General features: G+C 38.2%; 1 protein-coding gene across 3 annotated transcripts; it reads left to right on the top strand.

The window, feature by feature from the left end:
• The first annotated feature begins 1858 nt into the window (after window positions 1-1858).
• On the top strand, window positions 1859-22145 carry CUNH18orf63 (chromosome unknown C18orf63 homolog). Of its 3 annotated transcripts, XM_057414740.1 has the most exons (12): window positions 1859-2042; window positions 2701-2779; window positions 4153-4209; window positions 8364-8475; window positions 9630-9671; window positions 10551-10627; window positions 12108-12217; window positions 12860-12956; window positions 15028-16098; window positions 16713-16829; window positions 17273-17357; window positions 21508-22145. In XM_057414740.1, exons 1-11 carry the CDS (start codon window positions 1909-1911, stop codon window positions 17324-17326), a joined length of 1950 nt encoding a protein of 649 aa, XP_057270723.1. In that variant the 5' UTR covers window positions 1859-1908; the 3' UTR covers window positions 17327-17357; window positions 21508-22145. The 3 variants fall into 3 exon arrangements, with proteins under 3 accessions (XP_057270723.1, XP_057270721.1, XP_057270722.1); XM_057414738.1 differs by lacking the exon at window positions 17273-17357; XM_057414739.1 differs by lacking the exons at window positions 17273-17357; window positions 21508-22145 and adding an exon at window positions 19344-19580.
• The last annotated feature ends 4203 nt before the right edge of the window (window positions 22146-26348 follow it).

Genomic DNA, 26348 nt, shown 5'->3' with positions numbered 1-26348 from the left:
TCCTCACCCACTACTCTCGCGGCGGCGAACTTGCGCGGCTCTCTCCATGTGACCAGACGCGGTCACGTGTCGCTCTCGCCGGCGTCTGTCAGGCCGTGGCCGGGGGTCGAACTCGTAGCCCTTCCTTCTACCCCCCGACTTGGCGAGACGGGCGCTTCTGTGTGGCGGTGGTTGTAACTTGAGCGCACGCCGGCCGTCTCCTCAGTCAAGTGCTGCTTGTTGCTCAGCTACTGCGCCTTTGCTGCCTGCGCACTTCAGCTTTAAGAGCAGGCAGATGTTACAGCCGAAACAGAACGCGGCTGCCTGCTGGCGCTGAATGGCGCTGCCGCCGCTCGGTTCGTCCTGCAGGAAAACCCTTCCGGCTGCTCGTAGAGCGTTACGCCTGCCTGGTCCTCCCAGCCTCCCGGCGGCTCACCAAGCAGCGGCTGGGGCACAGCGCCGCGGAGCCACCTCGCAGCTCCCTTCCGTCCCCGCCCGTTTTCTCGCTCAGGAACCCTGAACACGGGTCGGCAAGTCGCGGGGGCGGCCCGTACCGCCAGCGGCCGCCCTGCCTTCTTAAGCGGGCGGCTGTGCCCTCAGCGCGGAGTCGTCATCCCCCTCCCCACCCCCTAGCCCTCACCCGCATGCGCGGCGGCGGTTCCTCGCGCGGAAGGCGGGAATTGTGTAGCTGCCTCAGCGGTCCGCGTACCCTGTGAGGGAGGCCAGCGGCAGCGCGAGAAGAGACCCGGTCAAAGGTGCCTCCTTACAGCCATCCCTATGTCCTTCTATTTTATAGAAGCTAAAACTCGGTTCATTCCGTGTGGCCTTTGACAGTATTGTTCAGCTGTTGGGCCAGAAATGTGTTTTTCTTTAAGGGTAAGAAACAAGGAAACATGTTAAATTAGTTATGAAACACTGACCGTGTGCTTTTTATAGGATATGGCTGAGGTTGATCTTTTTAATGTGTAATACTGTTAAGCAAAGCAAAGAAAAATCAGAACAACAAAGTTGTCTTTGACATTGTTCCTCGAAAAATGTTTCCAATTCATAATTTTTTTATAATGATTTGCAAAATTGCTCTTCAGGTGAATACCTGGTGGCTTCCTAAAATTTGGAAACAAAAATATTTATTGATATCTTCACTGTGCAGATAAGATCATTTCGCAAAAGGTTTTTAGGGTTTGGAGGGGGGAGAACTATCAAAACAGCTTTTTTTGGTGTGCAGTGTTTATTCCTGGCTTTTTATAACAGCAGACTTTCTACCTGCTTGTTTTTCTTCAAAACACTTTGATTGAGAAAGGTGCTATAGTTAAAAGGTGTATTTTCTTTAAATAATGAAATATTAGTTACCCTTTTTTGTCATAAATATTATAGTTCCTTTACTATAAGCCTTGCATGTGCTGCAACAGGCATCATCCAACAGGCTGGAACAGCACAGCTGCTTGTGTGTTTCCATGTTCTTGGTTTTCATTCTCTGCCACAGTACAGCCATGGTCTTTATATGACTAAGCACATCTTTGTGGAGCTCCTGGGAATTAAACATTCTTGCCACATAGGAGGGGACCAGCTTCACAGAGGGATTCCTTGGCTCTTGGATCCCACATAGGTGCCAGCCCCAGTGGAGACTGAGAAGATGGAAAGGATGCTTTCATCCTTGTCTTTACTCTGAATATTTTTACTCTTGTAAATACTTTGGTTTTTTTTTCAAATGTAGTGCAGTATTTATAGCAACAGTATATTGAGCTGGCCATTTTAGTTGACTCAATTATGTTATATTGTCTACCTAAAATTAATCAGAAGATAAATGATTATCCATTTACCTGATACCATATACTTAAAAGTTCAGTAAACAAATATCTGCCTTATAAAAATGAAATTTTTTTTTCCTTTCAAGACCCAGGGGCTGCTTTGGGGCAATCAACATATAACATGAATGGCACCAGGCACCAGCCTTTGTTCTTTGTCAGTCTGCCAGAGTTACAAGAACTCTGTGCTGCTACAGTAACACTGAGTTCTCATATACCAGAAAGCGAGACAAGGAGTACACAGATAAAGATTTGCAGGTAAAAAATTTCAAGGGCTGTTATTTCAAAAGCTGGTGGTGATTATTAATCAAAGATTTTATTAGCAGTACTAAAATTAAGTGTAATTAAATCAGCAAAATTCTTATCTGCAGCAAACGGTATAAAACTGTTCAAAATAGATTTTGGTTTTTGGGTTTATTTTTTTGGTGGGGGACTCATGCTATTGGGGGAAAAAAAAACATTGCTATTATGTTTTAAATATCATCAGGTAAAACTAACAAGGCCAAATTAAAAAATAATTGAAATTGACCTCCGTTCATTTGTAAAGCTGGAATGCTTTATGTAGGTGGAGACTGACTAAAAAGAATACTTGAAAAGCATATGTACATTCCTTAATGTTCACCAATCATTATGTTATTACCTTTAATAGGAAAGGGGAGAAACAAGAAACTCTGCCAAAAGGAACACTTTTGGAGAGTTCTGTTTATGTGCCAAAGATCTGTAGTCTTTGCCTGAGACCACTGTGGGTGGGTTAAGAACAAGTAACTTGGACTAGCCCAACATACTATACTGAGCCATTGAAAACCCGTTAAAAGGGGAATATATTATGTTTGGAGATGGTGAGGAAAATAAATTTGAGAAAATCAAGTATGGAAAATATTTTTTTTCATAACATTTTATTTATTTGTTTTTATAGGCAGTTATTATTCCTACATCAAGACATCCTTTCTGCACCTCTTATTGGAACACTAAATCAAATTTCAATTGTAATGGCGGTCAGTATCACTGTGTAAATGAGTATATGTAGTTACATACCTTAGCAGATGAGTGGAATGCACCTCACTCAAAAGAGAGAATCTGGAATATGTTTTATTGAGGTAAAATAATAATTTGACGGAGTTCAATAAGCTTGATGGAATTTAGCAAGGTTCACCTTATTAATTACTGCATGGAAGAAACATAGAGAGGAAAATTGACTTAGAATGACTCATACCAAGGTTGGAGGCAGGAAGAGTAGAGGACCTTTCTGTTGAGTCATGAGGTTCAGAGTATACCCCATTGTTTTCTAAACTCTTTTTGAAGCCTAGGTGTCCAGTCTTAGTTTCAGACTTGGTCAATGGTTCACATCTGATGGAATTATCTACACAATGCTTATAATATCTGAGTAGCTATATGGATTATTAATGCTTCATAGTATTAATTCTGCATGATATCAGTAATTTACCAAGGATCTGCCATAGGTAGAGCTTTCCACCTTGGCTAAGGAAGGATCTCTTAGTCTTAGCTAAGGAACCTCTAGCCTTTAGAAGGTCCCTGCTCAAGAGGAGAATCATCTGGCACACAAGTCAGCTGCCATTCTGGAATAGCTCAAGTCTGGCCTATCCTGATTTCAGTATTTATAGGGTGAAGTAGTTTGCTGCTAGTCAATATATAGACAAGGCAGAGGTCTTCAGTTCAGCTCTGGCATCTTGTTCAGTACGTTGGTTATCTTGTACTTTTGGGTTTCAAAATCACCTTTCAAATATTTTTCAAGACACTTCACTCCCTTTTACATGAGCCAGGGGCTTTCCAGCTCTCAGGTTTATCCCAAGGACTTGAGGCCTGTTGCTTCTTTGTCAGCCTGAACCAAAGTACAGCTAGGAGTCAAGTTTATCCATCACCCATCCCTCCATGTTTCTCTAAGAAGTGTTTTGTTTGAGAATCAAGGATAAGTAAAATAAAGTCATTTAAAGCAAAATTTTATTTTTGTGGCTTAGTTAGTACTGTAGATGTCAGCTTATGTCTTCTACTCTTCTGATGAAACGGCCTTTTCAGATGGTGAACCTTTTATGGAACAAAATGGACTCAGTTGGTAAGATGCCACCGAATTCACAGTGAGAGCATGAGGGACAGAGTTCTGCATTTTTGTTTTGGATAGTCTTGGTTGCTACATAATGTATCTTTAGCTGGTGATGAGTTTACACTATGGCAAATGCCTGAACTCATTTTAATTATTGTGCTCCTTTAACGTACAGGATATGGCATTTGCTCTAACTATTCCTTAGCATGTTTTTCTTAGGCAAAGTCAGTGATGGGCCATAATTTAATTTATGATTATGATAAATTATGATACCCCTTAATTTGCTTTTTTTTTAATTATTATTTTTAGATACCGTTTTACAAATCAGGAATATGTCAGGCCTACATAGAGAAACAAGGAGCTACTGTAAGTGCTGAAACGTGTCTCAGTTCTTAAGACTGTTACACTTGTCTTCAATTGCTGTTTCCAGAGATGTGTGTTTTTGTAGGGCATGCAATTTGCACTACAGAAGCCAAGTTTCAGGGTAAAAAAGTCTTCCAAACTGTCCTTTATGAATCTTGGTTTAGTAAGTATATTTTGTCAGTCAGAAGTTTTAAGAAGTTCCCGAGCAATATCATTAGATTGCTGCAGTTGGAATACTGATCCTACTCAGAAGTGTTGAGGTTTGTCCTCGAGGCAATGACAGACCTGCCCCTCGGGCCAAAGACCTGCAGCTCTTCTGAGGGTGTCAGCTCCCTCTGTGTGTGCTCTGTAGGTTCCACATGTGCAGGTATTCAGACAACAGAACTGTCTCCCCATTCACGGTTCAGGTTTACACCGCCTGCGTAGGACAGTCTCAGAAAAACAAAACACAAACATAAAGAAGAAATGGAACCCATGAGCTTAACATCTGATATGTTTTTAGACCATTATGCATATGATTTACTATCTTCTAGTATGTCATGTTTGTGGATTTTATGAATGTATGTATGGGCACACTGAAGTTGCTGAATCAAAAGACTGCTTGTAATCAAAGCCAGGAGCTCTCAAGATTCATTTACACACTCAGTCAGGTGTATTTCTCTTTGTTCCAAGAAGTGTAAATGCATATCCAGAGGGACTTTGACACGATTGTGAGGTGGGCTGATGCCAACCTCATGAAGTTTAACCATGACAAGTGTAAGGTCCTGCACCTGGGTCGGAGTAATCCCAGGCACAGCTACAGGTTGGGCAGAGAAGAGATTCAGAGCAGCCCTGTGGGGAAGGACTTGGGGGTGTTGGTTGATGAGAAAATGAACATGAGCAGGCAGTGTGCGCTTGCAGCCCAGAAAGCCAACTGTATCCTGGGCTGCATCAAAAGGAGCATGACCAGCAGGTCGAAGGAGGTGATTTTGGGAGGAATATAAGGCTGCTGCTAGAGGATGTAGGAAGGCAGCTAGGAGGACTAAGGCATCCTTAGAATTAAACCTGGCAAGAAGGGTCAAGGACAGCAAAAAGAGCTTTTTCAAATACATGGCAGACAAAACTAACACCAGAGGCAATGTAGGCCCACTGATGAACGGGATGGGTGCCCTGGTGACAGAAGATACAGAGATGGCAGAGTTACTGAATGCCTTCTTTGTCTCTGTCTACTCTGCTGCAGGCAGTCCTGAAGAGCCCTGTACCCCTGAGATCTTAGATGAAGTCAGGTCGACGGAGCGGTTTGCCTTAGTCGATGAGGAATGGGTTAGAGATCAGTTGAGCAATCTGGACATCCATAAATCCATGGGTCCAGATGGGATGCACCCGCGGGTGCTGAGGGAACTGGCGGAAGTCATTGCTAGACCACTCTCCATCATCTTTACCAAGTCTTGGGAAACGGGAGAGGTGCCTGAGGACTGGAGGAAAGCAAATGTCACTCCAGTCTTCAACAAGGGCAAGAAGGAGGACCCGGGTAACTATAGACCGGTCAGCCTCACCTCCATCCCTGGGAAAGTGATGGAACACCTTATCCTTGGTACCATCTTAAGGCATATCAAGGATAAGAAGGTTATGAGGGGCTGTCAACATGGCTTCACCAGGGGGAAATCATGTTTGACCAATCTCTTAGCCTTTTATGAGGAAATAACACGGTGGATGGATGATGGCAGAGCGGTGGATGCGGTCTACCTTGACTTCAGCAAAGCATTTGACACAGTCTCCCACAGCATCCTCACGGCTAAAATGAGGAAGTGTGGACTGGATGATCAGGTAGTGAGGTGGACTGCGAACTGGCTGAAGGAGAGAAGCCAGAGAGTTGTAGTCTATGGGGCTGAGTCTAGTTGGAGGCCTGTAACTAGTGGAGTGCCTCAAGGGTCAGTACTGGGACCGGTATTATTTAATATATTCATCAATGATTTAGATGAGGGAATTGAGTGTACTATCAGCAAGTTTGCTGATGACACTAAGCTGGGAGGAGTGGCTGACACGCCAGAAGGCTGTGCTGCCATCCAGCGAGACCTGGACAGGCTGGAGAGTTGGGCAGGGAGTAACTTGATGAAATATAACAAGGGAAAGTGTAGAGTCCTGCATCTGGGCAGGAACAACCCCAGGTTCCAGTATAGGTTGGGGAACGACCTGTTAGAGAGCAGTGTAGGGGAGAGGGACCTGGGGGTCCTAGTGGACGACAGGATGACCATGAGCCAACACTGTGCCCTTGTGGCTAAGAAGGCCAATGGCATCCTGGGGTGTATTAGAAGGGCGGTGGTTAGTAGGTCGAGAGAGGTCCTCCTTCCCCTCTACTCTGCCCTGGTGAGACCGCATCTGTGTCCAGTTCTGGGCCCCTCAGTTCAAGAAGGACAGGGAGCTGCTGGAGAGAGTCCAGCGCAGGGCAGCGAAGATGATTAAGGGAGTGGAGCATCTCCCTTATGAGGATAGACTGAGGGAGCTGGGTCTCTATAGTTTGGAGAAGAGGAGACTGAGGGGTGACCTTATAAGTGTCTATAAATATATAAAGGGGGAGTGTCACGAGGATGGAGCCAGGCTCTACTCAGTGGCAAACAATGATAGGACCAAGGGGTAATGGGTACAAACTGGAACACAAGAGGTTCCACTTAAACTTGAGAAGAAACTTCTTCTCAGTGAGGGTGACAGAACACTGGAACAGGCTGCCCAGGGAGGTTGTGGAGTCTCCTTCCCTGGAGACATTCAAAACCCGCCTGGACACATTCCTGTGTAACATTCTCTAGGTGTTCCTGCTCCGGCAGGGGGATTGGACTAGATGATCTTTCGAGGTCCCTTCCAATCTCTAGCATACTGTGATACTGTGATACTGTGATCCTGCCCCTCTACTCTGCTCTCATGAGACCTCACTTGGAGTATTGTGTATAGTTCTGGTGTCCTCAGCATAAAAAGGACATGGAACTGTTGGAACAAGTCCAGAGAAGGGCCACGAGGATGATCAGGGGACTGGAGCACCTCTAATACAGAAAGATAGGCTGAGAAAGCTGGGGCTATTCAGCCTGGAGCTGAGAAGGCTCATAGCAGCCTTCCAGTATCTGAAGGAGGCCTATAAGGATGCTGGGAAGGGACTCTTCATTAGGGACTGTAGTGATAGGACAAGGGGTAATGGGTTCAAACTTAAACAGAGGAAACTTAGATTGGATATAAGGAAGATGTTCTTTACTGTGAGGGTGGTGATGCCCTGGAATAGGTTGCCCAGGGACGTTGTGAATGCTCCATCCCTGGCAGTGTTCAAGGCCAGTTGGACAGAGACTTGGGTGATATGATTTAGTGGGAGGTGTCCCTGCCCAAGGCAACAGGGCTGGAACTAGATGATCTTAAGGTCCTTTCCAACCCTAACTATTCTATGATTCTGTATCTAGACTAGTAAGGCATACACTGCTCAAGTATGCTTACATTGCATAACTGCTTTATGTTGATCTGTGTCACTGACCTGTTACTGTTAGATTTTTTCAAAACCATCAGATTAGTGGTACAAAGTATGGTTAATAGCTATGAGCTGCAAGCAGATCCTTGCCAGATCTCATTAGAAACATACTCCTGGAGGTGTATTAGTTGGCTCTTCATAACCCATTGTAATTAGTTGCTCTTTCTTGACTAATGCTAACTGCCCACAGGCAAGCAGTCAGGCAAGTAGTACTGCTGGGTGAATGAAGCTACTGTTTATTTATCTTTATTTATTTAATTAATCTGTTTATCTATTGTTCTTGTAACTGCAAGAAATGTTTCTGGTCCTGAGTTTGACAGCAGGGTTAATATATGTAAATTTTGAATGTTGTGCCTATTGTCTGGAAAGAGATGCATATCTAGTAAAGTACTCCATTTAGCTCAATTAATCTTTTCCCCAGGTCTGTTATTACATTAAGTGAAGGGTAGTGCACATTACTTTGATAACACATGAAAACTAAATGCCTATGTTAAATACTGTGCTAACTTCCTCTTATAGCCAAGTAGGTGAAAAATAAAGATATGTAACATATACTAGGATTTGGCTCCAGGATGCAGTAGTAGTGTCTATGATTAAATTATGACTGAAGCCTGTAAAAAAAATGTGTTAAATTATTAGTAATGTATTTTTCTTTGCTCACTGTCATTATTAGCTGCAAGCACCACAAACAGTTAGTCCAGCAGTTCTCCAAGCTTGTCTTTCCTACACACTGACAGCCAGACTTGCACCCAGGTGGAACAAAGCTGGTCATTTCCTGGTGCAAGGTATTTGACTCATCTGGGTCGGGAATTGAGCATTAAGTTTTCAGTTCTTTATTGTTGCACTTGCTTTCCATAATTTAATTTCCATCATTATTTCATTCATTATATTATTTCATTCATTTATGTCCTATGACTTTTTCTTTGATTGCATTTTTATTCCTTTATCCAAGTTCGGTGATTCGTGTTAAGAATTCACTTTTTCATCTTCCTCCTCATCTTTGTAATAGATCAAATAATTTTTTCAACTGAATGCTATATACCAGATTAATAATTTCCAAACCAAATACTGTTGGATGCTTAAAGTGCTCTAAAAATTGGACCTTTGTTTCAGATTCATGCTTTCATCTGTGCCACTTCTGCATATGGTTTGAATGCTTTCCTAATACAGAAGTGGTTTTCTGTCAGAACATCTCCTTCTATCCTTCTGTCTCCTTCTATCTATCTTTTTAGATGGTAGTTCCTTTGCCTGACATGTCTCTACTAGCTTCCGTGTAGGATCTGAATTACCAAAGTATGGAAACCAGATGTGTTTCAGATACTGTGGTGTGCTCTCTTTAAGTAGAGCAATTATATAGATATAACAAATACACATTGTGAAAAGTATGTAAGATATTGTCTTATTTCCAGACACGATATTAACAGTATCTTGTTTTCAGTATCCTCAAAATATATCGTGCTCTGAATGAGATCATCTGATATGGGAATAACAGGTAGAAGTAGAGGGCTAGATAGTAACTGATACAAATGAAAAACATTGACTAGCAGCAATGTGATCCTGGTACATGCAGCTTGTCTAATGATTTATGTTTCTAAAGCTGGGTGAAAATGATGATATATGGTAGAATATGTAGTAATACGATACAGATTTGCTTTTGAACCTGAGAAATTCATTAGCTGTTGGTCAATTAAAGATAGTTCTATGTAAAATTTCCTTACTGGGTGAAAAAAATGGTATATAAGTTGTTGCCCACTGCTATACTTTCACGTATCTTTTTTTGATATAACATGTTAATGAATCAGTGAAAAGTTAATTGACAAAGATCTTTCTCTTTCATTTATGACACACACAAACAAAACTCTGTCATTTCTCCTTTTTTTGCATAAACATATTAGACATATGGTTTAGAAAATAATGTCTATCTGTTTTATTTATTAAGGAAAAGATTTTTTGTCTCGTTCAGGAAGGCAAAATGCTGTTGGTAAGTACAATATTCTGTTGATAGTATTACCAACACAGCATCTTTCTGTTTTTCATTCTGAAATAACCTCTGTCAAAATACACTGTGAAAAAAGGTATTTTTTTCTACTATTAATCTATAGCCAAGATTGAAATTTATCATTTACAAGTTATGATTATTACAATTAAATGTACTTGCATCAAATTATGAGTCTTGCAAGTGATGTGAAAGTTCCATAATAAGAGATAGGAGAATAAGCTAATGTGACTGTCTTGTATTGTACTACCCCTGCTGTTCACAAAAGTTAAATTAGCTAATAGTTGAGCATATTGCTTAGCTATTGCAAAAATTGCAAAGTCGTATTTTAATTCCAGTATAAAAGTTAAAGATGACATCTAGGGATATTGGTGCCTAAATCTGTAGCAGGGATATACGTTGAGGAGCATGATACATTCAGTCTGTGTGCTACAGTTTGTTGAGAGCTGAGTGAATGTTCTAGAGATGTGTCAGTAAATGCTTGCATTGCTCATGCAGTCTTACCTATTGACCACTTCAGGATGTGTAATACTGGGCTTGATGACTCAGTACAGGCAGTGGTTATAAGAATTACATTTGCTTTGAAAATAGGTGCTTATATATCAAGGATGTATCAAGCACCTGGATGCAGGGACAGCCATGAGTTCCTAGGGAGGTGTACTCTATAGACGGTGATTCATAATTATTTTAATTTTTCACAGTTAAAATGCACTTTAATTTCCATGCTAAGCAAGTCTAGCCTTTTGATTTTCAATTGCAGCATTTTCGTTAGCAATTACTTTAAATAAATAATTTAGTTTAGTTTTCTGCCTAACAGATGCACTATGGTTCAAAACTAGGCTTTGTGCTTTGGTTTTATCTTAGTCATAGACCTCAGTGTATCAGAGAGACAGCTTTGCATCAGTGTGGAGGCTTGCTCGGTTCGGTTGCCACCCCCTGAGGTATAATACAGTTATATTTTCTGTAATTGTTTGACTTACTAATTTTTATCTCTTCTGTTATGTGACTTGTAGTTAGAGTGATGGGGATAGAAGTGCTTGCTTCTGATTTTATTAAGATGGTAATCATATTCACTGACTATCTGCAGCTGTTATAAAGGCATAACATCCCTATTATACCAAAATTGACACCCATATTATATCTATTATTAACACATTCTAGCAAACATTGTAAACTGAGAGTTTTGACTACTTAACAGGCCTTTCAAAAAATGCTAACAGAATATAGTAAAGTGCCTTTATGATTCTAGATTTCATTCTAGCAGTGTTTTTAGAAGGCATTCACTGTCTCACTGTCATACATAGTTTTGAATAACATCTTAAAAGTGAAGCTACAGATAAGTTGTCAGCACTGTATTTCAAGTCTGTATATAATTATTCTGGAATCTGCTTGATTTTCTATTCAGCTTCCAAAATACTGGAGCATCCTGGACTATGCTGCTTGTAACCATAATTAATAAACTGTTTAGGAAATCATGGATTAGGTTGAAAAAATACCATCCTTTGTGACAGCTGTGTCACCTTTGTTGAATATGTCCATACATACAGGTGCACATTTGTCAGGCTTGCTAATTTCTTCCAAAATAAGTATTTCTGATCCAAACACTTACTTAGTGTAGAAGAACAGGGTTTCTTCTGTGACCTATTTGGGCAGCATAAACATTAAAGCTATCTATAGAAATCCAGTTCCAAAATGACACAAAGCAATGATGATAGTGATCATGATGTGGCTTCACTGTCAGTTGGATCATTTTTATACTTTTTTAAAACAGAAATGGCTAAATTTTCATGCCAGTGAATAAATGCAAACCATAGTAGAACACAAAGAGAGAATATGTTTCTCAAATATCAGTGTTTGATTGTCCCCTACAGTCAAATATTTCTGCATTGTGAAAATGTGGTGGTTTTTGACTTCTCACAGGGTGAAGCTGTATATCCCATTAATTCTCTTGCTTGAATCTTTGCACTTCACTTGGCAAGCTGGCATACACAGTTACTAAGCTGTCCACATGGGTTTCTGATTTGAACTTCAAAAATGTACATGGACGTGAGACAGCTTTTAGGCTGAGAAATTCCTTCTGTACTCATTAAAACTCTTCAGCCCTGCCCATGGCAGAGGGGTTGGAACTAGGTGATCTTTAAGATCCCTTCCAACCCAAACCGTTCTGTGGTTCTACAAAAGTTTAAATCTCACTGATTTAAATAACCTTTAAACCTTGTACTTGCATAACATTTGAAAGTATTGGCTCTAATATAAGAGTCTGCAATTTGATGATCTTCTGAAATAATCGGTTTGTGAGAGCTAATAAAAGAATGGTAAAGTACAAGCTTCAATATATTGTGATGCGTAATTATTTTTGAAAATTTTAATTGTGTACTGCTGTAGAAATATTTGCAAATAACTTTTTTTTTTCATTTTAAGTTGTCAGACTTTGATATTTCAGCAAACATCTTAAAGCTGTTTGATAGCAATGAAAATACAGTTATTCACCAACATTACATATCAAGTAACTGGTGCTACGTTTTGCCAAGGTAGGAGTCTGTTATTGTTTCATCAGAAACAAACATTTCCTGGAATTGTTGCCCTCCAAATTGTGAATTTGATACTAGTGATAAGAACACCTCTGTTTTACAGTCTGTTTTACATTCAAGAATCTTTCTTTTTTATTTTAATGGTCTCAGTGTTACAGAAAATGAGAAAAATAAACCAGTGAATCATAAATTACACATTTAAACATTACTTCAAGTTTAGTAATCTCTCTGCTACTTCTGTGGTATGCAAGAGTATTAATTCTTGTCAAATATAATTTTAGCTGAAAGTGTCAATTTAAAGAAAAAAAAATTTCCACCTTCACAACAAGCTGTCCCTACTTTCATCATAAAAATAAGCGAAGTAATGATATATTCGCTTTTGTTCTGCGTTCACTGGTAGTGTGTATTGCAGATGAGAAATTAGACTTGTAAGTGCCAAGTTCTTTTCCATACATCAGGAAATATTGCCATTGTTCTGTCGTAAACTTAAAAGTTAATGGTATTAGTCCTCAAAACATAAAAATAATCCATAAGTCCTTTCAATGCCAAAAAAAAATTTACCTTTTTCGCCTTAAAGTCCAGTATATCTTCAGCTGAGTTTTATGACACCCTTTCTAAGCAATCCCCCCTTACCTATCACAGCATGAAAATGGGTCAGATTATAAACATCAGCCACATAATTCCTCCAGAATCTCCTTTCCATTCATATAAAGAATTTCAGATGCACTGGAAGAATCTGGTAAGAGACAATATATACTGATTTTGTTTTTCCCTCCCTTTTTTGTACCTATTGAGTTTGTATTTGTAATGCATGTTCGTATATTGTTTTTTCTTTTTCAAGTATGGATATATTCTTCCAGAGGATCTTAAAGAGACAAAAATATACTTAAGTGTTTACTTCAAACCAATAGGGGAAAGGTTCTTTACATATCCTTTCGGAATATTTTTGTTACATTTCCTCTGCTTTTAACAAAGATCTAAATTTTCATCTTTGAATGTGACATATTTTCTTCTTCCATAATTTCATAGAAGTCAGTGAAGAATTGTTTCACTAGACAAATCCGAACAATATATATAGTGAAGTCTCTTTGTCTCATATATTGAATAATAGCAAGTCAAATAGAACAGTTTGCTTCACAGCTTCCATAAACATGATAAATGCCATTCTAAATGGTGATGTATAAAGATGAGTTAAATTCCTGTAAAAATATGTCCAGCAAAGGTTTGTTTTAAAGAGAATTTTCCTGCTGTGGAAGGCTAGACTAAGGCTTACTTATACTGAGTAATCTTTACTATGCTAGGTTAGTATGGTATAATCATGTTGAAGTCCTGTAACTTAACTTCAGTCCCTTAATTAAGTATGTGCTTCTGTTCACCTCTTTGAAAAAGCTTTAGCTATGTTCATGATTTCTTCTCAACAATTATGATTCATAATTCTAGAAATGGAAAGAAACTTGTTATGTATCCCTGAGCACTTATTCAGGTACCCTTTGAATTGCATTCGAAGTCAGCCAGTGCAGTCTTTCCCCAGAACAAATTCGGAAAGCGTGTTGAACTCATTTCTTTCTGACCTGAAGTGTAATCTTTCACATCTATGTGGATTTCCAGTGAGAATGACAAGTAAAGCACTTTACGCTACACAGGAACTCTCCAGGGCTCCGGTGTGTATAAGATTTTTTTATGAACATATTAAGGGCATGTACTTTGTTCAAGGTATGGAGTGGTCTTTATCATATTCAGAACACAGAGCATAAAACTGCTTTTCACAGCAAAGAACTATCAATCATAACTTTTATTTATATGTAATTAAATATCATGCTATTTGCCGTTTTTAGGTTGTTCACATCACAAATACATTTGAAAACTAGACTTAGTGTTAAATAGTTGCTAGCAATACTTGCAGTTCTGTAGATCTTATTTTAAAGTTGGATATCCAAAACTTCCTCACACTTCTTCCATGAGAATAATAATAAGAACAATATCAACAACAATAAAAACAAGGTGTTGTTATTGTTGCTATTATTATATTATTATTACAGATTATTATTACAATTTATTAAAACTGAAACATGCAAAACCACAACCCAAGAGCAATATAAAGTTCTGTGGACTTGGGCATTTAAAAACAGTCAGTCTGTAAGGTTTACTCCATTGCTGGTGATGGAAAGGAGGCAAGCAATCAAAACTCATTTAATTTGAGGTTGTGGCAAATGCTGAGACTCAAATTTCTGTGGTAGCAGTATGTGAAAGAAGAAATGAAGTAATTAATTCTGAACAAAGAGCAGTGACAGAATTTGCAGAGATTCTAAAATACTATAATCCTCTTTCAGAAAGCAGTTGCTGTTTATGTCTTCTCAGTGATCAAAGCTAGAATGGCTCCTTTCTGTCATCTGCAGTTTTTACAGACATCCAAACTGTCTTTGAGTCAGAATATAGATGCCCTTAGAAGTTTAAAGAGACAAGGAGCCCTGTCAGTCAAATTCTTTGCAGATCCCTTCAAAAAGGGTAGGCATTACCTAGCTGGAAAGCACTAAACCTAGATAATGGCTGCAGTTTAAGTCTTTCCTTCTGAGAAATAAGATACTCCACCATAGTTTAGAAATAAAGAACTGGGGGGAGGGGAAAACAAGTTTTCATTTGTAATGACAACAAAATATTTATTGAAAATATAGTTCATTCTAAGTCAAAAAAGGAAAATGTGTAGTTATATTTTGTGGTATTAGGTCGATAATGTATAGTGATGCATTATGTTACTCTATCAGATTTTTAAATCCAGTTCGTTCTATTTATTAACTCTTGTTGTATTGCAGGAAATAAAATCTAAGCATATGAACTTGGCTGGTGAGATGGTTTGTGTAGTATCTCTAACACAGGCTCCTCCAAGGAAACAGACTTTGCCTGGAATTTCTTCACCATGCAGTATGGAAAACAGCCACTGGATGGAGCGTTTGATCAAAGAGCCAGAAACAAACGGTTTTTCGAGTAGCAGTAAGAATATAGGAAAAGTTAGCATTGAAGCAACAGCGATGTCAATGAATAACAGGCAAATACCAGAAGTACAAGAGTTACCAGTTGCAAAATCGCTAGAAATGCCTGTAAATTCAGCCTTTGAGCTCCCCTCGCAGAAAGTCAGCAAAATTATACCAATTTTCAAGGGAAAGTTGATGCAAATGAATGGAAGGACCACATATCATACGGGTGGGAAGAAAAGAGAAAGTGCTGAAAGACATTCACCAATGAAAATTATGGGTGTTTCATCTTCTATGCTGACTGGGTACAAGCCCAGCACGACTCAGGTTTACAAACCTGTTCAAAATATATCAGTTAAAAATCCTGCTCATAGCAGCATACTTCAGGTAACGAACACGAAAACATATGTAAAACATGGTGCACCTGTATTTCAATGGAAAACCGAGTCTGCTGGACAAATGACTAGTTCTGATTTGTCTGATAACTCAGCTTCAGGTGGGAATTCGAGTGAAGCCAATCACAGAATGGCAAATTTTCCTTCCTTTCTTAAGAATGTTGGGTCAGTGCTTCCGAAATCAAACATCAGTTTAAGTCTGAATGCATATGAATCTCCTGTGTCCAGTGCAAGAAGGGGGAAAAAGTTTGCAAGTCAAAATACCATGCAAGTTCTTCAGAAACAAAACCAGTCAAAGAAAGTAGATTTGCAGATTCATAAATTAGACAATGAAATGACAAATTCCAGTTTATCACAGCAACAGAGATCAAATGAAAGAGCAGGGTTAAATATTAATGAATCTGTCTTAAAAGATAAAGCATGCACCGCCAAGAATGAAGAAGGTAAAGCAGCATGCCACTATACGGACTATATTGCTGAGACAATCAGTCATCATTCCAAATCTATCTTTGAACAGGTATGGTAAAATAACAGCCTCATTCTCACTGGTTCTCGCAAATTCAGTATATTCTAAAACAATGTTAAGCAATAAAGAGCATGACTTTCATCATGTTCTACCAACATTCTCAATATAGTTTTCTAAAATTTGTATCATACAAGTTAATGTTTTCAGCCACTGATGTTGTGTTTTTTTTTTTCTGAAAGGGAAAATATCTTACTGTGTTGTCTGAGATAGACACTTCTTTTTTTCTGTTTGGGACTTTTAAAATGGGATAATTAGTTTTCCTTTCCTTAAGACAGTTTATCAGGGAGTCAAGATTTGTGGGAGTTTAACTGCTAGAGGTACTTCACAACTTAATTTTTTTATGATGCTGTCTGCTTTTTAGTAAAATAAATAGCTGAACTTATTTCAGCACAATTTTCATGAGGATGATAATCCCACAGATTGGGTGCATGGGTGAAATGTGTTCTGCTTCTAACTGTTTTCACCTATAAAATGTAATTTGGTGGGTTATTTAATATTTGTGTTATGAGGGCGTCTTTTAAAAAAGTAGCCCATTTTAACAACTAGAAAAATACTGGGTTGTTTTGGTTTTTTTTTAATAAGGGTATAAATTTCTTTACTTTAAGATGATTACAGGGAACAAGTATCTGACATGTGAAACTCTGACCTCAAAACTGACTTCCTCAGTCAAGGAGAGCGATGTGGAAGAATTTGTAAAGAAAAGTTGTGCCAGAAGAAGGCAGGTAAGCCCCCACACACACATACACCCCCTAGTCCTGTAGACAAGGGCCTGAATTAAGAGAAAAAAAGGAAAGTTTTTTGTGTTTTATTTTTTTTTTTTTTCATTTTCGCACATTCCAGTTAAAATGGGGAAGCCCTCTCTGGATAAAATTAACCTTAACCAGGATAAAATAAACCTTAACCATTAGTTATGTTTCTGGTCCTTCAAACATGATCTGGTTTTAATTATTTACCCACTATACCTACAAACATATTTGTCATGGAAATTATATTTCCATTGGAAAATGACAACTTTTATTAATTATTTCTCATATCATTCAACTAAGGATTTCACTCAGAAACAGCTTTTTAGTTGAGCTATTAGTTTAGTATTACTGCTTTATTTGCTTTACTGTTTTTTTGCCTTTTGTTTGTTTTGGGTTGTTTGGGTTTTTTTTGTTAACAGAAAGAAGAAGGTTCAAAGTTAAAGAAAGCCAAGAGAAGTAAGCCTTCTATTTAGGATGTTCTGGAGTACTGAAAGAAAACCCTGGGTATGCTCATTACAAATTTTAAATATCGTTCTTTATTAAAATAGTATCATGTCTGTAATAGCTCCTACTCTTTTGGATCACAATAATGATATCAGCAGTCTCCAAAGGAATTACTTTACTGAACAAATGGTTTCCAGAAGCTAAGATTTGTTGTTTATTGGACACTAGCAAGTAAAGCTTTTCTTTTTTCTTTTTCTTTTCTTTTTTTTTTTTTATTCATTGAATACAAAGGCATCTTGTACTTAGTAGAACTTAGAATTTGGCTTAAATTTGTATTTTGATTGGCTTATTTTCTTTCAGACTAAAATAATCCTGGGTTTTGTGCTGCTTTCATTTGAATCTGACCTGAAATTAAAACCGTAAACCATTAAAGTGAAGTTATGTATATTATTTAGTATCATTACATGGAATGGGGCAAGGACAAAATGGCCTGTCATATGAAAGGAATAAATTTACTTTTGTAACCAGATATGTCAACCCACATCATGGGTTGTTGTCGACAATAGTCCTGCAGGATAGAACAAGCTTTTTTTTGAATGTTCTTTCGAATATTAAGCATACATCCAGCATATGAAACCCACCAGTTTTATTGACCTAATGCCTATCTGAAGTCAGCAGTAGTAAAGCATGCAGGAAAGAGTAGCCTATACAGTGAACTGTTTCAGATATAAATAGAAGTATATTTATTACAAAGAAAATATTGATGTAAACAAGATGATCACACAGACACAACAGCATAAAAATGTATATTATACAAAACCAATAGAAAAACATAGCAATAAAGAAGCAAAATATGAGCTATCCATCTTCTGATCTGGCTTTCGGCTTCAACGTAACTGATAACAAGTAGCCAAATGTGCATTTTGTCTCAGAGATGCACTTTCTAATCTTCCTTTCTTCGTGTGGATAAATTTCTTCCAGTAAACAAGAGATCAGTTGTTTGCTTTCCCTAAAGAAAGTCTGTTGTATGAATGGAAGCTTCCCTTATAAGGCCTTCATACTTCATTGTTCAGTCTATCTTGTTCCTGGATCTAGCATTTCATCTTTCCTGCTTCAAGCTGGGCAGTTCAAGCATGGTGCTTCTTCAGATATGATCTGGTTTAGCAGTTCAGCATAGATAGGTCCAAAGTCTCTGACTTTCACTGAGGACTGATAAACAGAAATGATGTCTCTGAGAATAGCCAGAACTTGACTTTTTTACTCAAATAATTTTTTTTTTTATTATTATTTATTATTATTTATGAGTTAAATGCCACAGGATCAAGTTGATTGTGGTAGGTGATGCTTAAATCCTGGGGAAGAAACAGCATCTTCCATAAAGTGTTTAAAATATGGGTTCTTCATTGGTGTTAATGACTTAAAAACAAGACTGGAGCTAAAATAACTTCAGCTATTGGATAGGTGCCTACAGTTCTGATTCTGAACATCTTTGGTCTGAATTTCTTTATTATATATTACTACACATGCATTCAGAGTGCATGTTTTCATTTGAACACTTGAGAATTACTTACAAGTTTTCAAATGGGTGAGAAAGTCTCAATGTAATTCAATGACATAGTCAACAGTAAGGACTTGGATCTATAATTCATGACAATAAAAACATTTTTTTACAATTATCTTGCAAAAAGGGTCAGTTTTTATGACTAAAGTGCCAAGCTGCACTGCCTCCTAATTTGCCCAGGAAATCACAGCATAATTCTGATTTACTTTTTTCTTTTGCGGATGAAAATAGTTGGTATGTTAATAAAGCAATGTGAGAGAAGTATTTAACATTTTAATAAATTGAAAATTTGGTTCTAACACTAAGTCATTCTCATTCATTCTGGTTTTACTCATATGCAGACAATCCCCCATTCTCTGAGGAAGGATTTTGGCTTTTCTTTGGCATAAGAGTAGCTAGATATTAAGCATGAATTTGAGATACTCCCCTCCTGCCTCCATGTTTAGTGGTCTAGACTACACTGGGGTACATTATTCTTTTTCAAGGCTGTGCAGGTTGGGCCAGTGGAAACTACAAGGCTGCTGAGGCGCCCAACCCATGAAGTGGGGGCAGGATACCTGCTATAATGAGCTCTGTAGAGTCTGTTGGGTATGTCTGCTAGATTTCCATGGAATTTCATAGGAGTTTTGACATCTAAAACAGATGTAGACAGCTAAATGTAGGTGGTCTAAATCTGGAGCTCAAAACCATTGCAAGAGTCAGACTTGAACAGTTATTAAGTTTAATAAAGATCTGCATGATTAAAAAGTTTTCAGAAGCAATTTATAGATCCTTTTTAAGCTATTTTTTATTTGCTATCAAATAGGAAATAAAAAGTCTCCATGTTTGGTCCTTCATTAACAGAAGTCATCCTATCATTTTCAAGGTCAAAAGGAAAGTTTGGCTCCTAAAATCAGTCAGAAGAGCAGAGCTTCCAAGGGAGAGCATATACTAGTACTGAAAGACATTTTAAAAGAAGGATTTTCAGCATTTCAAACATTCATGCTAGAACAGAAATGTTAAAAATCGTAGCACTGAAGTTACCAAGCCTTTTCTGCTGATCTGCAAAACTCTTCCTGTTACTCTGCTCCTGTATTGTCATATGATACCAATCTTTTGGTTTAGACACCAAATTTCATTTAGCAAATGAAAATCTACAAATTCATTACATAAGGTAGTAACAGTATTATTTTACATGAAAGTAATTGCTGCCATTACTGTAAGGATATTGTATGAACACAAGATAGAGACAATGGATCCACACAACTGGAATTTAGTAAAAAATTTTTGCAGTTTTGTATAAAGGGCTAGAGATCTATTGGACTCTTTCTTCTGAAAAGTGTATTGTCCCAAGCCAACATTTAGGAATTTCTCTTCTAATTGAAAGGCTATGATACAGAGATTTCCACAAAGCCATCTTTCAAATGCTTTCTGAAAATATTAGGCTAAAATAATACCTTTTAAGATATATAAATATAATAGCTTGAGCTGCTTTTTGAAGAAACAGTTTTGACTTACATGTGAAAATATTTGCATGGAAATTTTATGTGGTGAAAATATTTGGGATTTTGTAAAAAAAAGATTATGACAATGTTAAGTCTTTCAATGAAAAAGCAATTTCTTTTATGATCGGGGCAAATTCATTTCCTAATCAAATCTAGTGGCAGAAGTAACCTTTGGTCTGTGTACATTAGTAGATTATTGGTACTTAAATACATGAGAAATACTCAAAAAAATAGATGCTATCATAACTTTATTGCTATTATCCTATCCATTTTTAATTGCTGCAGGATTGTTTCAGGTTAGGGGCAATCTAATTTATTGCATGGCTGACCACTTAAAAATGCTAAAGAATACTTCCTCAAGATTCTGTTTCTTATGTTCTTATAGAGTTAAGAATGTGATTTGGCTGCCTGATCTCAGCTGGTTCAGGAGTCATGAATAGACTTCTGCAGTCGAAGTTGCTTCTTCCAGCACCACAGCTGACTGTAATATTTTGAGGCCTTTAAATTTAAAATCCCCAGACCTAAGAGGAAGGACAAATCTGTGCATAGTACCATAGTGAGAGGATTCTTTCTTTGTCTGTATAAAAATGCAAACATTTAACTTGAATATGCTAAATCCAGAAAAGGGCCACAAGGATGATCAGGGGACTGGAGCACCTCCCGTATGAAGATAGGCTGAGGAAGTTGGGGCTGTTCAGCCTGGAGAAGAGAAGGCTGTGTGGAGACCTCATAGCAGCCTTCCAGTATCTGAAGGGGGGCTATAGGGATGCTGGAGAGGGACTCTTCATTAGGGATGGTAGTGACAGGACAAGGGGTAATGGGTTAAAACTTAAACAGGGGAAGCTTAGGTTGGATATAAGGAGGAAATTCTTTCCTGTTAGGGTGGTGAGGAACTGGAATGGGTTGCCCAGGGAGGTTGTGAATGCTCCATCCCTGGCAATGCTCAAGACCAGGTTGGACGAGGCCTTGGGTGATATGATTTAGCGTGAGGTGTCCCTGCCCACGGCAGGAGGGTTGGAACTAGATGATCTTAAGGTCCTTTCCAACCCTAACGATTCTGTGATTCTTTGAAATCCAAACTTTGTAAACTTTGTGTATTAACCCTACTGAACTACCTTTTGGTTTCTTTTATGATCTAAACTTTCTCTCTGTTTCCACCATTCAGGTTCCCAAGAGGGCATTAACATACTTGCGGATCTCTGAGCTGTGTGAACTTTGCTGTTTATTTCACATCTTTTATACCTGTTTCTGAGTGAAAAACTGAGTGTTAAGTACATACAGTAAAGTGAAACCATGTATTGAGAACTTTTCAAGTTCAGGTTAAGCAAGTGTCTCTAAAGAATTTGAAAATGTAGCTAATTGCTTAGGTTTTGAATCACATTAGATCTGTTCTAGTACTTGCACTTAATCATTCTTCCAAGTTAGTTTTAAGTTTCAAGTCTGTCTTTTTATGATATAGTTATATTTAATTCCTAGCTACAATGTTTAGGTTTCATCAGTAAAACATTCCTAAGTAACTTTTCCTTGTCAAGTCCAATGGTTAGAAAACAAGTGGCGCATTTTTTCTTAGGGGAATAATCTGGAGGCTGGATTTGATTCAAGCTTCTTTAATTCTTGTTATATATTCTAATGAATTAAAAAATGCCCAGAATTTTGCCCTATTACAGTGACAGCTTTTGTTTTGTTTTGCTGTTTCTCAGATGGTGACTGTTAACATAACTGATTTAATGGTGCCAGTGTTCAAAAGAGAGTGGGCACTTCAACAACAAGTATTTTTCTCATACAAAGCATACAAAACCACACAAATATTACAAAAATTAGAGCAACATGCGCAGTGAGGAATCAATATTTACATTTCGTCCAGAAGTTGGTATACAAAAGTACCTTTCAAATGCTTTCATAGATTTGCCTATATGTAATTGATCTTTTTCTTGTCTTACAGTATGAAAAAGCCTGTAGAGCAGTTTCATTTCTGCTGTGCTAGATAAATTAATGCTTCATCTGATCTGTTTCATATTGTTGCCTTTTAAATGCTGCTGGTTGCCAATATTTGCCTTGTATTATAACTGAATTAATTTTGCATTATTCTTGCATTTTCAAATGTTTACCTAATTTTGTGTTATGTATTATAATACTTAAAATATAGAAAATTAAATTATCACAGGTCCATTTTCTTACATTTAAAATAAACTACTGAATTATTTATTTGTGCTAAATTGCTAAATGCTTCCTAGTCTGTGCTGTAGGGAAAGACCCTGCTATTCTACCCGCTACACACGCTCCTTGTAAATGTAAAGCAAGGTGTTGATAGTGAGTGGAAACATGCTGGGTGTAGGAGTGGTGGTGGAAATACCACTGATGGGAAAGAAGGGTTAGTGCTGTGGCTGCCTTTGGAGGAGCTGATGATGCTGAAAGGACCTTTGCTGCTGCCTACCCTTCACTACTTATTTAGAGAGGTTGCAAGAGCCCATCCCAGTTCCTCTTTTTAACCAGTTCTTATTAAACTGGGCAGAATACCCAGGCTTCTGACACAGGAGCCCTCAACATCTAGCATCACCTGGGGCCTCCATGTGTGATGCCCGCAGTCCTGATTTCTCAGGATTAAAGGAACAGACCCTTCTACCTGCCCCAAAATATATAAATGTACATCCAGAACAAGTGGAAATGTAAAAGGTAAAAATAATCACCAGGTGTGATAAACTGGTAAGAGGTCAAGTGGCAGAAGATATCACCTGCCCTTTGATGCCTGCAGGTCTTACAGTGTTTTAGATTACAGTGTTTAGCTTTTTCATCAGTTTTCAAATAATCTGATTCTTTGTCAAAGTTGAATCAAGTTCACATTTGTGAAAATGTACATAGCTGTTTTTTGAACCCCTGTATTAGGTTCAGAAAGTATTTGTTGAGTTGAAGTACTCACAGTGAGTTCACATTATTTAGTAAATATGCACTTTCAGAGAGTGATCTTTTCTCTCATATTTTCATAAATTGACAGTATTCTTTTCCTCCCCCATCTTCACAGATGTAAGCCGGAGGGACTTTCTACATAGTTTAAATTGGCACGTACTCAAGAGCTCTGTCAAATCTGAATTTAGAAGTTTACAAATTATTCTATGGGTGCTTATAACTTCAGGGAAGCTTGCTGTTTAGTTTCTTTGGTGCTTGTTTTATGCCAGCTTATGGTTAATAGTTGGTTTAAAAATAGTAAAATTAAGACCTCTGAAAGTACTATGTCACTGTATCACAAAGTAATTTAGTAAACATAGCAATTTAAGGACTTTGGTCTGGATGCTTATTCTCTTCAACATGCTCATCCCCTAGCTTCCCAGAGAACCATGAGTTGAACAGCTGTGGTATTTCTTTCATAGTTCAGGAAGAGGATTTGTCCCAAACCTGGAAAACATACATTGTTCTGTCTCCTTGCAAAACCGTAGTTTCACTGGCCCACAGAGGCAGCACAGAGCAGTGGCTCAACCTCTCACCTAAAAACTTACAGCCAGGATGAGCATCTACATTTTCCCTGGGATCTATGCAAAATTCGATGCAACCTCTGAACAGCTTAATCCCCCTAGGGCAGCATTAGAATCCAGAACAAAGCAAGCTAACTTTATTGGAAAATATGTGAAAATTGTTCCCAAAGAGTTTACAATTGCACCAGGAGCACAAATAGCTTCTTACAATGACTTTTTAAAATTGTTTAAAACAGTGACAACAAATTTCTTTCTAAACCCAGTATGTAAAAGGGATTTAAACTCACCTCCAGTGAGAGGAGTTCAAAAATACTGAAAGCTAATACGTCTGATTGGCTTGCAGGACAAAGCTTGTTCTCTGGGATCAAATAATCACTTTTAGGAATAGACACAGTTTTGTTCCAGTGTGAGAGTAGCCCAATATGTGTGTAAAAAATAAAATATATACATATGCACACATATGTATATGTGTTAGAGCATGTGTGTGTGTGCACACATCCGTACATATAGCTGTATCTCATTACAGATGTTTTAAAAATATGCAACATAATGTGAAAAATGTTGTTCTAGTACAGACAATTCAGTTTGGGCAGCAGCATTTGGTAGTTCCCCATTGTTGTGTACCAGAAAATGATGCACGTGGAATAATCCCTTGCCCATGCCACAAAACTCCATTTACATTGATGAGAGCAAGCTACCAAAGCTCAGCTGATTGCAACTGTGCTGTCTCTATCAGTAGATGAGCTTAAATACTATTAAACCATCAACTACTATTTAAATAAATCAGCAATTAACCAAATATGCTGATAGCTGCAGCAGCCCGAAGTTGAATCTTCATGTAAATCACAGAATCACAGAACAGTTTGGGTTGGGAGGGACCTTAAAGGTCATCTAGTTCCAAGCCTGCTGCCATAGGCAGGGACACCTTCCACCAAGTTGATCAGGTAGTTGTGTGCTTTCCAGCTAACACAGTGCAGTAAAATGCATTTCCCTTAATTATGCAGGATATCACACCACAGATTTTAGCAAGAATCAACATTCATCTTACAAAGCAGCTGGCCACCGGTCTCAGCTCAGGCAGGGAACAATACCAGAGAAATCAGCTGAGGCTGCTCAGTGCCGAAGTGCTTTCCAGAATAAAAATAAGAAGGATTACTGCACTGGGAGGTGCTAGCAGGAGATACCTATGCCTACACACCCCAAACAGGTGCAGATACCTTTTTATGTTAGGTGTTGTATTATGTAGGAGATTTATTATTATTGCAACTGAAGCTGCATGGCTCTGGGATATTTCAAAGCAAATGAGGTAAATGAAGCAAAATTAAACCTCTGCTGAAGAGGCAGAAAAAGGGTGTTAAGTCATAATTCAAAATGGTAACACATGAGTTTTGTCTTCAAAAGAAAAATTTATCAGAAAATTAATTTAACTTCTTTTTCTACCATTCATATAATGAAAAATAAAATGGAAAGAAGAAAAAGGGACCCTCTCTAAAGGGGATAGTGTTCTGCAGCTTACTGTGCATCTTTTAATGTATGTGACCAGCATGGTAAATAACTGTAATTTGTGTAAACTCAAATATTTGTTAAGCAGGAAATTTCTGTAGTGCTCTTTCTATTGAAAGGGAGATTTAAGTCAGATTTAGTTCCACAAGGTTTTATTTTCTGTTAGATCAGATGCTTTGAAGGCTGACGAAAGCAGTTTGGTTTCTATCAGATCTCACAACCCCTTTGGGAATGCCCTCACTGAAATGCCACCCAGACAAAAGGAGCGCTTTGTCCTATTGACCAGACTTGGGTTATTGTTTTTCAGTCTTCTGGTACTAATTGGATATTCTGCATCTGCAGGGTTTTTAATTTAGAAAGAATAACAATAAAATCTAAATTCTGCACATCACTGAGAGTAAATGGATTCCAGTAATGGAAAACATGTAGCTCCCAATACCTGGGCACCCAGCCAGTCCAGCTTGGTAGTAAGCATACATCTTCATTAATTCTCATTTAGAGACAAATCAATTGATTTTAGCAGTGTAAGCTCAAGTAATGTGAACCAGCATTCAGATGGAAAGGAAAAAAACACGTCCATTTGGGGATTTTGCTCCTACTTGGAATACTGGATGTGTGTATATCCACTGGCTATTGGCCTGCATGCATCTGCTTAAATCTGAGGCCTCAGCTGGGTGAAGGATGCTAAACTGTACTCCCTCATGTCCTGCACTCCCCTGGCAGAGCCAAATCTGCTGGCCTTGGGGTCAGAATGCTGATTTTACCTACTTTCCCAGGCTTTTGGAGGCTGAAGGCAGCTCACTGGGTGGGAGTAGGCAAGAAGTTGTGTTAAATCACAGAGACATTAGTTCAGAAAGCTGGTTTGAATGTTTGACATACACCTACAGAGATTATATAATTTTAAATGAGTCCTAATTCAAAGGCTAAAAGCCACTTACTTTCTGCACTGTTAGTGAATGAAAATAAGCCCGTCAGAATTTATCATAACAATTACACTGGGATTTTCAATACTCTGAATGCTATATACCTTTGCAAG

The sequence above is a fragment of the Pezoporus wallicus genome, unplaced genomic scaffold (genome assembly GCF_028554395.1).
Source record: "Pezoporus wallicus isolate ANWC-B61680 ecotype Strahan unplaced genomic scaffold, APGP_CSIRO_Pwel_v1 contig_2, whole genome shotgun sequence".
Lineage (NCBI taxonomy): Eukaryota > Metazoa > Chordata > Aves > Psittaciformes > Psittacidae > Pezoporus > Pezoporus wallicus.
This window is presented reverse-complemented; position numbering and strand designations above follow the sequence as displayed.